Here is a 15,957-nt window from a genome sequence, read left to right as displayed (position 1 = left end):
GAAGTATTATGTCTAATCATTCACTATTATTGTTGGTGTTATTATTATATAGTACACGTATTAGGTACATATACATCATCGCCACGGCCGTCTTTCTGTAATCACTAGCCGACTGTATTATACTAACTTCACGCATCCACGCGTCATGTTCACATAGTAAATTGATTTATCGATTTTGTTTATTTAAAAAACAGAACTAGTATATTACGCGTTAAAAACATTATTCAAGCCGATTAATCAAATTTTTATTAATTCAACAATGTTTGTACTCCACTTTATTGAACATTGGTATAATAAAGTAACTATGTTACTAACCAATTTATATAAATATTTGTTTCTATTTTTTATTTGAGCATAGCGCGATTGAGATACACCTCAATATTTTTATTTTACATTGAATATTATATGCGTGTTATTTGTGCGCTTAATTATGTACACTATACTAATACTATTATTATTTAATGAAAAAATAAATCCAATTAAATATTTTAAGACGTTTCGATGATCTGCTAAACAATTAGAACGTTCTGTGTACTTTCACTGTATCAAAAGATGATAAAACATAGAAAATTTGAAAAAAAAATTTTCATAAAACATAAGAAATTGAAAATGTTAGCTATTAACTATAACGCCAATTAACAGCTATATTTGTACTAAGTAATGTAATATAATTACCCAACATACAGTAAATAGTCTATTATTTTCTCACAAACGATAATACCTACATAATTGCTAATTACCTAACCTATTTTGTATGCAAACAATATCGCACAAATTATGGCACAAAAAATATACTATTCATATGCGCTGATACTGAGCGATAACAAAACTAAGACACATGTTTTAAACATCATTGACTTTAGAGAAAGTGTTCAATCTTATGGACAGCATTTTTTTTTATTGCAGTAATGATTTTACGCATAAATAAAAAATATATTCTCGTACATGTACGTCAAAGTAGTTTTAAGTAATAACTCTAGAATTAATTTTCAAAGATTTCCTCTTTCTCATAAGCAGAGCTTGTGAAAAGTGGGCGCGGACAGCCACACATGTAGATGCATTTAGTAGTCAAGCATTACACTCCATCGAACCAAAATTACCTTCTATGTTGACAATTTGATAATATTATTTCCAATATGGCGTGTTCAAGCACAATAATAAAAACGGCGCTTAATTCATCACGCGCGTCTAAAACAAATACGTTTGGTACCACTCCCGATCGAATATTTTTATTGTTGTAATAAAAATTACTAAAGAAAATAGCTTTACTGTATACTTAAATATAAAATACCTACTAAAAGTTATAAATGGTTTTAAGTAACTCAACTCAAAATCTCTATGAACTATAAGACCTTGTGTGCAGTTATTCTGAAAAAATTGCGTTTATACATTTAAAAGTTGGTTCGTGTACTGTTTTCAAAGATAGTGAACTTATTGTGTAGATTACATTAGATTTTTATAACAATTCTATACTACACCAATACAAAATATTCATAGGCTAGATAGCCTAAAAAAATACTGTCTAACTTCTACAATTAAAGTATTGTTTTCAACTCGATCACGTTTTAATTTTTTTTCATTATTATAAGATTTCTATTGTAATCTCACAAGACTCTACCGCAGTAGCAACAACAAGAGTAATGTAATAATTAAAATCGAAACACAAGGGATAGCAACAATGCATACTACGGTGGTAATTAATTCATTAAAATGTCGTGATGTGCGAGACTCCAGCCAAGATGCTCTGTCGACCACACGAAGGCTGCAGCTTAGTCCTATACGACCTGCTGGCGAATTAAGTTATCATCGCCTAGCTGCTGGGTTAAAAAACCCGATTTGATCGATGCGTGTGGTATTTCCTTAAGTTGGTAATTACGAACATCATTATATTTCGTATTTTCAAACAGTTGTGTTCGCCAAACGTCTCGATACCCAACAATACGTCTAAAGAGCCAGCGGACATAATAATATCACTGTGGGTAACATCGTAGAAACAAAACAACATTTAATTAATATGCGCATGGAAATAGCGCGTTTCTCTATTATCGTAGAATTTATTCTCACTTAATTATGCATGTTACCAACCATTCATGGTAACCACAGGGTATTCGTACTCAAACCGCAACTGGAATTACTTGTATTACACGTTTAAAGTACAAATTTATGAATATTTTTTAGTAGCATTTCACCGATTTTTTACAGCACCGTAATACATACATCAGTCAAAATAATTCTGCCTGATTATAATTATTATATGATTGATATGACTAATAAATAAGTAAATTAACTTAAAATATAACAACTTCTCTTGCGTCAGTATTGTTTATGGCTCGAGACTTAATATATTTAAAAACTTTGTTTTAGTACATCTATTATAAATAGACAGTTATGCTTTTTATATTTCTGACATTATACAATGAATATTAATTAGGAATTTAATTACGGGAGACATGGGGAATCACTTTCCAGCCGAAGAAAACAATATTCCCGTGGTACTGTACACCTATGACAAAATTTTTACAAAGTTGGGTATCTCGTAAGTGTTTTAAACGAATTTTATAAATTCTTAAAATCGCGTGCCCTGTTTGTTCTGTTTAACACTTGAACGTTGAACACGAGTAAAAAGGACTCAAACGCATCATGTCGATATCGAGCTGAAATAAATGAGATCAGGTAGCACAACTTCATCACCATTAATAACTGGGTACTGACAGCAGCACAGCTACCCTATAACACTGATAATTGATACGTATCAAAAGATGATTCGGAGTAACGATGAGAACTAAAATAAAAACGGCCGTCGACCAATTACTCGGTGAACGCTGTTCGGTCTCTATAACGTTTTGGGGGCCCCTCGGAAATGTCATTATCCGCTGCGCTATGCGATCACCACAGTTCGGCAATCGTTGGGATGCTGTCGGCAGACCGACGTGGTGGTGGGCATCGCCAGAAGTGTGAAGAACAGAGTGTTTTAAGTACATTACGTTGTACACAACATAATAATAACATGTAATCGGCCGCCGCCGCCGACGACGACGACGTTGTGGCATAGAATCGAACCGTGACCTGCGGCGGCCGCGTTGATTACACACCGTCCTTCCTAAAACGCGCGCGTGCACATATATACGCATACAAACACTAATTACACCTGGGCCACACACACTCGTCGCGCCTTTGAATTATTTGCCGACTCGAAAACGTATACCTTCGAACACTTCTTGCCGTTGCTGTTCCCCGCACCCTCTCCCCCCCCCCAATCCGTTCGGTCCTCGCCGCCGGTGGCTAACTCGATCGTGGCTACCGTGGCTTACACGATGATCGTTTACCATACGTCATCGTCATCGAGCATAATACACACACACACACCACAATTGAGCACTCGGGGTAAAAAAAAAAAAAAAAATGTTTTTGTGCATCAGACAAGAAGGCGCGCGGCGTTCGAGTGTATTATTAGGTCCGGCACATTTTTTCTGTAAAATACACATTAAACTCATTGTTGTAGATACACGATGAAAACTCGTCCACAAAAAGATATCAATCATCTTCAGAGGCGTACGAGTACATAAGGCGTATCGGACAAACATACAAAAAAATACTTCACGATCATCAAAGAATACACAATATAATATAATGTTTGAAACAACAATGACGGCGGTCGCTAGTTGATTGAAACGTTATTAAATACTCCACTGGTCAGTCGGGAACACGAGCGCCCAACCGTATAATGTAATGTATTGAGGGCACAATGACAAGTGAGCGACAAGAACGGGTAACGTCGTGGATCCACACAGTTTATCTAATCACAATCAAAACATTCGGGCGACCACATTTGTTTTAACTAATTGAAATAATGTCAAATAAATATTTATTCGATTTGGTGTCATTATTTGAANTTGAAATAATGTCAAATAAATATTTATTCGATTTGGTGTTATTATTTGAAATTGATATTGTTGAAAAAAATGTGTTCTCGTTTTCATTATTTAGTTTCCGACTTATTTTCGAAATCGGCAAGTAGTAAAAGTAAAATTACTTAATTTTACTTAATTAACTAGCCACAAGTGATCAATTTTTATTATAAGTAGTAAAAGATTTGTTACACAGATTATATGTAATATCTAAAGTACATAAATTATTAAAACTTATCAGTTTTATAAAAAATAAAAATAAATGTATTTATTCGATGAATTTGTACAAACATTAGTAGTATAATGAATTTAGGAGTAAATATAATATTAGATTTGATGTAAAATTTATGAATTCATATCCAGAAACAATTCATTTTTAATATAGCCAAGACAGGTTTTAACTAATAGATCCACATTTAAGCTAATAAGAAAAAAGTAAGTAAAGTCGATTTCTGTAGAACACTTAGTAGATTGCGAAAATAAATTGACAAACTATTAAAACTAGAAAAGAAATTATAGAGATAAAATGAAATGTAAAACTAAATATTAGTTATGGCAAAACAAAAGTTGAGGCACTCAAAAAAATTACAATAAATTCAGAATTAAATTTACTTGTTAAAAATTACCCTACTCAACTATTTTACACTTAACAAAAAAAAAAAAAAATTAATATTTTGACATTAAATGGATAAAAAGGAAAAAATTTATTTTCTTCAGTTTGGAAAAATATTCACTCTTTATTAAAAATAAATGTGTTAACCGCTATACATGAAATGTTAAAGTTGTGTAATATTTAGTCGTTATGGAAATCATAGATTTAATAAATATTATTTTAGATTTGCTGCAGTTTTTTTTTTAGTATCCTTACTATTTTGTCGCAAATATTTGTCTTTAGTATTTATAATTATTTTTTTTCTTGTGCATTTGTTTGACTCAAAGCTTAATATGCTTAATAATCTAAATTCGGAAAGTGAGTATTAGTTAAAAAGTATTAAACAATTATATATCAGTATACTGATTGCTGAATAAAACTACACATGAATCATTTTTCATGAGGAGTTCAAAAGATTAAAACTATTGCATTTATATATATTTTTTACAGTAGAATCACCACAAAATCGCAGAAATGGGAATGTTTCGACCAACATTGATGATGTAGTTGATAACTTAGATTCAAAACTTGCTATAAACGGTGGACATTCAGACATAATTGATTATGTGCAAAAATGTAAGAGTTTATATTAATTAAACTGGAACAAAATTTCAACACATGCATTTAATAATAATACATTACTAAAAATTAATGCGCATGTTATTTTAGTAATTAAATTACTTATTATACATAGATCTTTATTTTTAAATAAGATAAGCAATATTTCAAATGAATAAACTTTTTATTTTTTTGTTTTAGCATGGGACTCAGTTTTGAAAAGTAAGTATGAAGTTTAATCAGTAAAATGTTTTTATACATAATCACAATTATGCACTTTATAGATACGAGATGTGAAAATATTAAATGGTATCCTTCTCCAAATAAGACAACATTCCATGTAAGAGGTAAATATTTGAACCAAACTTAATATGAAATAAGATCATTAGATAAAATAAAATTTTGATTTTTTTGTTTTGTTTAACTTTGTCATATTTGTACATTATTAATAAAAAATTCTAACCAATCATTAATTATAACTTATTTCTAAAGGTTTTGCTACAAATAATGGTAGAAAAAATTTGAACTATAGAGCCGTTGATCGTTACAATAACTATGAAAACGGTAACCGTGGTAATAACTTTATAAATGATAACCGTACCATCAACTATGGACATGGTAATCGCGGTAGAAATTTTAAGAATTACAATCGTACCAATAACTATGAAAGTGGTAACCTTGGTAGTAATTTTATGAGTGATAATCGAACAAATAGCTATGGAAGTGGTTACCGTGGCAGTAACTTTAAGAATGACAATCGTAACAAAAACTTAAGAAGTGGAAGCCATAACAATAATTTTAGAAGTGCTAACCATAACAATAATTTTAGAAGTGCTAACCATAACATTAATTTTAGAAACAGTAATCGTAGCGATAATTATAGAACATTTGATCACAGTGGTACCTTTAAAACAGGAGATCGTGATAATAGCTTCAGATCTCATCAAATCAATAACGGTGTGATATTTCGTGATAGAAACAAAGAGGTATACTTACCATACTTTAGTCTTAATGCAGGAATAAAAAATGAAGAATTCAAACCTAAAATATCCATTGATGAGGTATATTGTAAAATTAAATCATTTTTAAAGACACTAAATTTTTTTTTATTTCTAGCACAACTACACGCGTAATACTTACGGTCATTATCAAATTAACAAGTTCACTAAGCAAAATAAACCTTATCAGTCAAATAGAACTTAAATTTTACCCGGTATTAAATTTACTTCCCTAGTTTAAGTTAAATCATTTAAATTAAAAAAAAATTAATGTATTACTTAATAATCGATTAATTGTCATATAATATGGCCAGGCTATTTAAAACATTTTTCTCATATTAAAAATTATTTTTAAAAACTGTTTAAAAAATGTAGTATTGTGTACATGATAAAACTGTTAATAAAAATGTTAATAACTCCCTAAGTATTATTTCAAAAGTTGTCAACCTATTATTTTTATAATTAAATTATTTTTATTTTTTGTATCTACAACTTTGGCGTTATTTTTTTTTTATATACTAGTTAAATATTTATGTGTGCTGCTATTAAAAAAACACAGTTGAAACTCTTATAAGATATAAGGGTTGAGTTTAAAAAACACTTAATAATTAATAAATCGAGAAATATTATAATCAAAGAGAATTTTTTTTATATATAAAATTATATTATTATTAGCTATAAGTAATTACAAATATTTTTTTTTTCTTCTATTAATTCTTTTATGGAGAAACTAAAAATTGGAAAATCTACTTCAGACATTTGTTGCTAATTTGACATTGAGTAGATTCCAGCATTGTCTTACATTTAAGATAGGAACCATAATTATACAACATCAAAAAAGACAAAATGAATATTCCTGTTAAAAATAATTTACATATTAACGATAATTTATAAAATGTATTACTAGTTTTGTTTTTACATACCTAAAGTAATTACAAAAGAACCCAAGTATGTTATTGCTCCTATGTTAGAATCCCACGGTAAATAAAATTTAAGCCCAAATGACTTTTGAGTGCTAAATTGTTGTCTAGGAGTGTAATCATTAATTTTTTTTGGTGGTTTATCCGATGGTTGTTCATGGTCACTATGGTAGTAATAATCGGGTCCAGAAAAACCACTTCCAGATTCCAAGCGATGAAAATTATTCACCAGCCATAACCCTTCTTGACAACGTGAAGGAGTAGTACATCTTTATTGTAAACAAATTGTAGAAAATAATTTTAAATATATAAGAATTTGTTAGAATTACGTAAATATATTAGTTCTATCATCATTGTAAACAATACAAAAAATATTTATAGAGATACAATTTGTAAATTTCAAAAAATAATTTTCCAATGTTTATAGTTTGATCTTTTATTTGTAATAATTTCTAAAGAAAAGTTTGGCGTACATTTATAAATTTAATTTGAGCCACTTTAAAGAGACCCAAGATCATACAAATTTACTATGGATATATTTAGTAGCGCAGTAATAGTTTTTTCAGTTTTTAGAGGGAAAAAATCTATTCATAAGCTCTTATTTATTAAACTCTCAGTTACAACACTAATTAAATTTTAATCATATCGATAGAAGTTATACTGACCGTGGTTGTTGTCAAAATAACTTGAGATAATTTTAATTTAAAATAAACTTCTACTCTAATAATTATCCATTTATTCTATTAGTTATAAAAAATTGTTTTGATACCTAATATGATGAGTAATTTATCTAATTTACCCTAAATCCACTATGATCCAAAATAAAATAAACATAAACCAAGAACTACAAGCTACCATTAATATTTCATAATTTATCTAAAACAAAATAAAAATCAATATTATAAATTAATTAACACAAAAAAAAAAAAAATTTATTATACATAATATGCTCCAAGAAATGCGACTGTCCAAATGACTAATATAGTACACATTGACACCCAAACGCCAACAAATATAACTATAATTAAAATATCATCGTAATTATCACAATGTTTATTTCTGTTTTGTATTAAATAATTTAAAATTCATCTCTTTCAAATGATTAGATAAAAATAATGGGTATTTTCTAATTAAGTTGTTCCTAATTAAAACTCATGTATTATAATTTAAGGGAAAAAAAAGATAAGTTTTACTCATGTTAAGGTTAAATTTTTTTGATTAATTGAAGTAATAGTAATATTTTATTTGTTTTATCTTCAAAATATATACACAAAATACATTTTACTAAAAATACATAATACTAGTTTAGTTAATATTAATGCAATGTTATATTAAAAATAACTATTTATATATAGTTATAAATAACTTACCATCTCGATCACTAGAGTAGTCAGACACGTTTACGATTATAACACATATTGCCATAGTCTAATATTGAGGAAAAATTATTTAATCATTGATCTATAAATTTAACACGTGTAAAGTTTACACGTATTATATAAGTAGAAATTGTTTATCGTGTTATAATTTACCATCAAGAAAATAGATGTAAATAATACTCCAACTTGAAGTGACATTAAGCCTAAAATTTCTTTGAATTTAAAATTCATTTTTATTTAGAAATTAAAATATTATTTAACTAAAATAAAACTTTACTTTTAAAATAAAAATAATTGTTTATTTATGATAATTACTAGAATGTTGTTATAAAGATCAAAAATATGTGCATTAACACATATAACATGTGTTCAGTAATAAATATTTTTTTAAAATTTAAATATTACATATAATAATATACATGGTAATCCGTTTAACGAAAATTACTCAATTTCTCCTAAATTAACAATAACTTTGGAATTTTATTAAATATAAAACAATATTAATTAACTCATAAAATTTATCTGAACCATTTTCGAGACACTCGATATCGTGAAAATTTTTCCTGCAAAATAGGACACATTTTTTTTCTGTGGTGAGGAGTAATTCCCTACGCTCCACAAAACTTAATTTCTAATTAATATACATTGTTTAGGGTTAAGGAAATATAACTAAATATCTAGTTATCATTTATATTCTTAAATAAATTTAATAAACATAATAAGTCCTAAACCCTATTATTAATTAATATATATACATATTAGCGCAAATAATTATTTAACTATGTTTAGTTACATACGAAAAAAAAATTCGAATATAATATTTATAATATTCTAAAGATTTTTTTGAAATGAGACGATTTTTTTTTTACTTGTCAGTTAACTAAAATAATAATAAGAATAATTTTAATGAGACACACTAAAAATATTGTGGTCATTGATAATAATACTATGGACTGCTTTTTTTGGTCAAAAAAGCCACTTTAATATATTTTTCATTGTCTATAAAAGTATAAAATGTGGAGACACAATGCAGGGTACAAATTATAGGGCATCGTAATAAGCATAAATATTATGTCATGAAATACGTGGTTGAGTTTGGATGATCTAAAAATACTGCAATAATAATTTTAATACACAGTGAAGGGTTCATTCACCAATAATGTAACTGTCGTCAAAATAAATTATACCATTGATAAGCAATGCGGCTTATTTCCAAAAGAAACGCGTAATGTTTGACCACAAAAAAACACTATAAAATGAACGCAAAACGTCTAATGGTTTCTTGGAAATAAAACGGTAGTTATTTGAAAATTATACCTTTATATTTAGTATACTATAAATTCTTAAACACCCACGATCGCACATTGTGTGATTTTTTTGCGAGCAATTTAATAATACCTATTAAGTGATAAAATTATGTGTTATATGAGTCTGGCTTGAGGTTTTTATATTACGAACGCATTTGTTACTTTTCTATGAACGGCAATAATTATTAACACACCTTCAAAGTATTATTTTTATTATTTTTAGCGCAATCTGTAGCACGTGTTTCGGAATATGTCATTTCGTTAAATTGGATTCGCGTCGAGGGGCTCTGAATAAACACCATATAAATTGTTCGGCGTCATCTGGCAAACGTACCAGCGCAGAAGCCTCCGCGGGTGTCAGGCCACCCTTTCACACTTACCTAAAAAACACTCCATGCTGTACGCCATCACCAATCTTCCTAGTGAACACATGAAATAAATGGAGCTTATGTATTGTTTTGGCTAATGTTCTATTAAAAAAAAAAAAAGACAAAACAAAAAATTTTTTATCAACCGGAAACAAAATACCATTTATACAATACCTACTCATATTTAATTTGATATCTTTATGTGAACATGAGTAAGGTCACACGACATGATTAGCTCTTTAATTATTATGTTACACATGTTCATTTGAATAGATCGCAAGTTACCCGTGGAGTTTGATCAATTAACAATATAGAGTTGTTTTTTTTAGTTTTACATGATCTTTTTCTCGTGCAAGGGATCAAGTTGTTCGTTGGACTACAACTGAATTTATTTGGCGTATTCTACAACTGTTAATTTTTTCAAGTTAGAGTATAAACAAGATTTGATATTCTTTTTAGTCATCACTATGATATTAAATCACTAGATGATTAAATAATAAATTAAATTATTATAATATTTCAAATCTATTTAGATTATTTCTCTAAATATGATTCATGTGACAATTTTCGACTACCTATTTGTAAGACAGTAATTAAGTGCCATGAAAATTGATGTAGTTTTCATTAAATTACTCAACTAAAACTTTTATTTTTTCAGATATAAAATTCTTATATTATCAAGCAAAATAAAAAATTATATAAAATAAATTAATTATAATTTGTACTGGCCAAAAGAATAATAAATATTCAATATACAATTCACAATTTAATTTTTATTTTCATTTTTTTATATTGTATTTAGTTAAACGCTATTTAATTTTCAATCAATATGGAAATTGATATTAAAATATCAGAATTAAAATCCGCAGTATTAGTGCTATCATCGCCATTTATGGTAAGTTTTTTTTTAGTCAATGACGGTGTAAATAGGGCTATGCTGTCATATCGACTCATTTAAACCTTTCCTTTAGTAATAATTTTATTTTTGTTTTTGTTTATAGTCATTGGCATTAATCAGCACTGTGGTAAATGTTTTTTCAATTGATCCTGATGCGCCTAGTAAAATATTTACTTATTTATTACTCTATCAAAGAGTTAAAATTAAAAATAAATACATTTTTAACGAACGAATATTTTAAAACATTTTATAGTTTCTTGGGCGGTTATTATAATAATGAACATGTTCGCATATAGTATTTGGATTTATGCTGTGTATGGAGTAAATAAGGTATTTTTAAAAGAAATTAATTATTTTTTTAGTTATTGTATCAAACTTAAGTAATTGAATGTAATTATGTACAGAAGTCCTGTTTGACGGTTCAAATAGCTTCAACTCTCTGGGTCTCTTATATTTTTTTATGGGTTATGGCTGTAATATTTGCTGTAGGCTCAGATAGTGGAGTGAAGTAATTCTTTTATTAAAAATCATCAATAAAGAATATTTAATTTATTTACCATCAAATTAAGAGCTCTCAAAGAATAATACTACAATAAAAACTAAAATTTTTACAGATATGTGTGTTCAAAACAAAAATGTCCCGAAAGCTTATGGTTATGCAAAAATGAATGGCATAAAATCCCAGTGAATAATGTTTTCCATTCTGATTACATGATGGAATATGCAAATGATAATGTTCGTCCTGCTAAAATAAAAAAACTAGAGAGTCGTAAAAGAGATCATAATTCACGTGCAGATAAAGGATTTGTAATTGGAACAGTTATATTCATAATCATTCTAAGTAAGAGCATGTCAAAATTACTTAACGACAACCAATTTTAAATCTGATTTCTAAGCAGTCAATTATTTAAATTACGGAATTTTTTTAAATTCAATATTCGAAATACCAAATTTTTAATTATGAATCAAACAATTCCATTTTATAACTTGTTTATTTTTAAAGAATTTATGCCATTTATCAAACTATTTACAGTACTAAACATTTATGGTTTTACTCTTTTAACAAGATATACTTCTGTATTGGCACGTCAAGATAATTGTTGTAGTACCGATAGAGAAATGGCAGTTCATGATGAAATGTAACAAAACATTAATTGAAATTAATTAAAATTACTTATCTTCTATCGGATAAATGTATTATTTTTAATTCGTTTAATTTTTCTCAGCTTATTTCTTCAAATATTTTACGATCTTCTAGTATTTAAAAAAAAAATGCTAAAAATTGATCAAAAATTCAAACAATTGTTGCGAATCGAATGAATAATCGTGTAAAAAAGTTACAAATTATAGTTTGTACAATTTATTATCCAATCTGAGAGAGCGTAATAATTATAAACACCGTTTTAAACAACTTGTTTTCTGTTTATTTTATATAATGCATTTTTGATATTATATATGTACATTATTGATTATGAACCAAATATTTAATATTTAAATTGAGAATAAACGAATAATATCATTAATATTCTTGAAAAAGCTCAGAGTTAGTGGAAGACACTTATTACATTTTTATTTCAATATATCTCTGGGGTAATATACATAATAAAGACGTAGATAAATGTTTGAAGTAATTTGTGTTATAAAAGTATGTGTGACAGTTTTAAACAGAGTTATTTTCATATTACTTTTAACGTTTCGAAAAACCTATACGATTCTTAAAATAACTGTTAAAGCGCTTTTGTTTTAAACGGAGCGTTATAATGAGATGTGTGGTTTTTGGCATACCACGTGGGCGTGTAAAATAGCTGACGGTGCACGAAACACATACGTAAAGATCGTTTGCCGCAAACGAAGCACTACAAGCAGAGCGCATGGCCGACTCGTTTTCCTTTAGGTTTTCTCGTTAGTTTTTAGTTAAACGAGTCCATTAGTAAATGTCATCAAGGCAGACTTCAAATGTACACAGAGAAAAATTTCATTTAAAAATATTCAGTTTGTTCTTGGAACGAGTTCCAAAAAGATAAATAAACCAACAAAACAATTATAGTTATTGCTTGAAAATTCAGTGAATAATTTTGCTTTTAATTAAAAAATTTACATTATATTATTAATAGTTTATAAACAAACGGCTCCGTGACTAACAATTAGTTACGGTGGTTGACTGGTAAATAATAAACTAGTCCAAAAGTTATTTTACTTAATTGATTTTTAAATATATCTTACTTTAGAAATTATGTATTTCTCTGAATCCAATTATAAGTGCTAAGCGTCTTTAATTATAAACGGTTGCTTTTTTAATTAAAATTTTTTATAATTGTAGCATAATTCGATATCCTAGCACAAGATTAAACATTTTTTTATTTTATCTCCATTATCTAATTATTTATTTTTTATTGTTATAACTTTTGTTATTTATTTTATTTGATTTTCTCCTTCGTATGATTACTAATGGTGCACAGTAAAAATACCGTTTTGATCGTGATCTATGTAAAATTTTTATCATTTTTTTTTAAATGAACAAAAATACAAACTTTTGCTGGGATGCGACAATATATAGGCGTTTCAGTAATACGCTGATCAATCAGTTAATTTATTTAAGTAGAAAACTGTACACGACGCAAGAAAAAATCAAAGAATTATACTCGAACTATGCTGTTATCTTTAATGAAAACTATTGCATCTAAATCAATTTTATCTATGACTACCAAATTGTGATTAGTTTTGGCAGCTGTTTTGACAGATTTTTTAATGGTAACTTTAACCATACACTAATTGTTAGACCGTGGTATTATTACAAGTAATTCTTTGGTAATAGCAAAACACCGACAATCATATGACTTGTCATGGGACCTTGTAACTCAACATAATAAATCGTTGCTCGACGTATTCTCCTTATATTGGGCACCAGCGCATCTTTTTTACACGGCCGACCTACCGTGAGTGATGGCGCCGTCACTGCGACCTAAAACATACACATGTGTAGTACTCATGCCGCCTAGACAGTTTATCCGGCGACAAGTTGGCCGTGTCGTCCGTCTCCGGTGCCGGTTTCCACAAACAAACTGCTGTGGCTCATAAATCTGCATGCGCACCGCCGACGAATGACTACGATGACGTCGGTTAATAATTACGGTTATCATCATTGTCATTATTGTTTTTAGAAATATTGCGTTTCCCAAATCCGTTTCCGCCGGCGAGATAGTATTAATGTTAACAATGCAGCAAACGAACACACACATCGAAAAACTAATTAAAATTATTCTAAATACCTCACATAACAGAGTATTATTATTAGAGCTTCCGTGATGGAACATGAAATAGTAGATGTTGTAACCGAAATATTGCGTTATTTATGAACAAAGTCAACAGATAATAAAAAAATCGTATAATTATTGTAGAAGAAAACTGTGTTATTTAAGAGCAAATAACCGATGGAACTAATATGAATACTCAATTGTTTTTGTTAATTAATAACATGTACGTATGGTTTTAGCATCGACGCGACTCTCAGAAGATAGTAACTTTACTATGACGTGCTTATTAATTTCGTATCTATCACATTTTTTCTCAGGTCTCACTGGGCCGATTTTTCAACGACACGTCAAAAGATTACAAGTCATATTTAATTGAGAATATTACCCTCAAATATTTGAAAAAGCTCGTTTCGCGTAAATTCTGAAAATGCAAAATACATAGTTATGATTTTAAATTGAAACTTATTTACTTAAAACTTTTTGAAAAAAAAACGAATTGAAACAATTTATTATTTATAAAAACTTTGGCTCTTTTCCTTTCATTTCCAACATATCTAATTTTAAGGGGGTTTACACATATCATATATCAAAATATATAATTGAGGCCATTGAATATAAATTTGACGTCAAATTTTAAATACCCCACTTTTTAGGAAATCATAGGGGTCTTTTATCAATTACATTAGATATTTTTATTTGAGTATATTACGCAACCAAACTTAGCTTTTGTTGATAGGCTCATATAAATGCTTACACATCTTCCGAGATTTGTTCATGACACTCTCAATTTTTTTTTTTTTTTTTTACTAAAAATACGGTGATATACAAATTATAATATGCTGCAGATAAAATAATTGTTTAAATAAGAAAATGCTTAGAAGTATTGGAAAGTCTTGGAAACTTATATTAAAGAAAAATTATATTCATTGCACTATAAGAAATAATTAAAAATTAAAATATTTTTATTATACAAGTTATTTTTACACACTTGTAGTTTAATTTTGAAACAAAGTATCGAAAAAGAGTATGGATTAGTTCTTGAGAATGATATAATTTGACATTTTAAAATATATATAAAATGCAAATTTCAAACTAAAAAATATATTAAATATTTAACATAAAAAACCTCCGAAAAATTGCACATATATATTTCGTGAACAATGTTACCATCATAAGTGCTAAAGACATTCTGAGTAAGATTAAACTTAGTTATTTGAAGACATAAATCAAACACGCTTTAATTTATCAATATACATACTTTTATTTATTTATAAAGGTGCTATTAATTGCATTTATTTACATAGCACTAACAATTTTCATTATTTTCTCCACATATTAATTTACATTCTACCTTTATACTTTTATAACAATCTTTTAAATGCTGCCATGAAAATGCAAATAATACTAAAACATATTTTATTCTTATTTATTAAAAAGTTACATGTATAGAAAAATTAATCATTAGGTGTTATATTCAAAAATCAATTAATTATAGTTTTTTAAACGTACTATTTGAAAAATACAAACTCAGTTTACTTACTAAAGAAGACCAGTGAACAGATAAGTGATATTAAATTTTCAGTAATGTTCTTAATATCCACACCGGCTTTACGTAACGGTAACACATCAATGTGATCTCTCGAATATTTCATTACATGGTACAGTTTATTTTGCGGAGGAATGTGAGGTTCATGGTAATAATAGTCGAACGGATT

At 28.0% G+C, this 15,957-nt stretch overlaps 3 protein-coding genes across 5 annotated transcripts; 2 read left to right on the top strand and 1 right to left on the bottom strand.

Moving 5' to 3' along the window:
* Positions 1–4,853: 4,853 nt before the first annotated feature.
* On the top strand, positions 4,854–6,541 carry LOC126902112 (GATA zinc finger domain-containing protein 14-like). Its single transcript, XM_050679137.1, has 6 exons — positions 4,854–4,878; positions 5,011–5,136; positions 5,320–5,340; positions 5,403–5,465; positions 5,611–6,179; positions 6,235–6,541. The coding sequence occupies exons 1-6, from the start codon at positions 4,854–4,856 to the stop codon at positions 6,319–6,321; spliced, it is 891 nt and encodes a 296-aa protein (XP_050535094.1). The 3' UTR covers positions 6,322–6,541.
* A 269-nt stretch (positions 6,542–6,810) lies between these two features.
* LOC126902856 (uncharacterized) lies at positions 6,811–15,957 on the bottom strand. 3 transcript variants are annotated; one of them, XM_050680523.1, is made up of 9 exons: positions 15,783–15,957; positions 10,269–10,498; positions 10,103–10,192; positions 8,569–8,618; positions 8,407–8,464; positions 7,978–8,054; positions 7,836–7,912; positions 7,040–7,305; positions 6,811–6,972 (listed from the first exon to the last, which is right to left on the bottom strand). In XM_050680523.1, the coding sequence occupies exons 3-9, from the start codon at positions 10,152–10,154 to the stop codon at positions 6,863–6,865; spliced, it is 690 nt and encodes a 229-aa protein (XP_050536480.1). In that variant the 5' UTR covers positions 10,155–10,192; positions 10,269–10,498; positions 15,783–15,957; the 3' UTR covers positions 6,811–6,862. The 3 variants fall into 3 exon arrangements, with proteins under 3 accessions (XP_050536480.1, XP_050536481.1, XP_050536482.1); XM_050680524.1 differs by lacking the exon at positions 15,783–15,957 and adding an exon at positions 13,520–14,222; XM_050680525.1 differs by lacking the exon at positions 8,569–8,618.
* Positions 10,389–12,255, top strand: LOC126902857 (uncharacterized). The gene is made up of 7 exons (XM_050680526.1): positions 10,389–10,514; positions 10,893–10,985; positions 11,092–11,149; positions 11,242–11,318; positions 11,393–11,496; positions 11,603–11,829; positions 12,022–12,255. Exons 2-7 carry the CDS (start codon positions 10,920–10,922, stop codon positions 12,129–12,131), a joined length of 642 nt encoding a protein of 213 aa, XP_050536483.1. The 5' UTR covers positions 10,389–10,514; positions 10,893–10,919; the 3' UTR covers positions 12,132–12,255.

Source organism: Daktulosphaira vitifoliae, unplaced genomic scaffold, assembly GCF_025091365.1.
Source record: "Daktulosphaira vitifoliae isolate Bord-2020 unplaced genomic scaffold, ASM2509136v1 Scaffold_3, whole genome shotgun sequence".
Classification (NCBI taxonomy): Eukaryota; Metazoa; Arthropoda; class Insecta; order Hemiptera; family Phylloxeridae; genus Daktulosphaira; species Daktulosphaira vitifoliae.
This window is presented reverse-complemented; position numbering and strand designations above follow the sequence as displayed.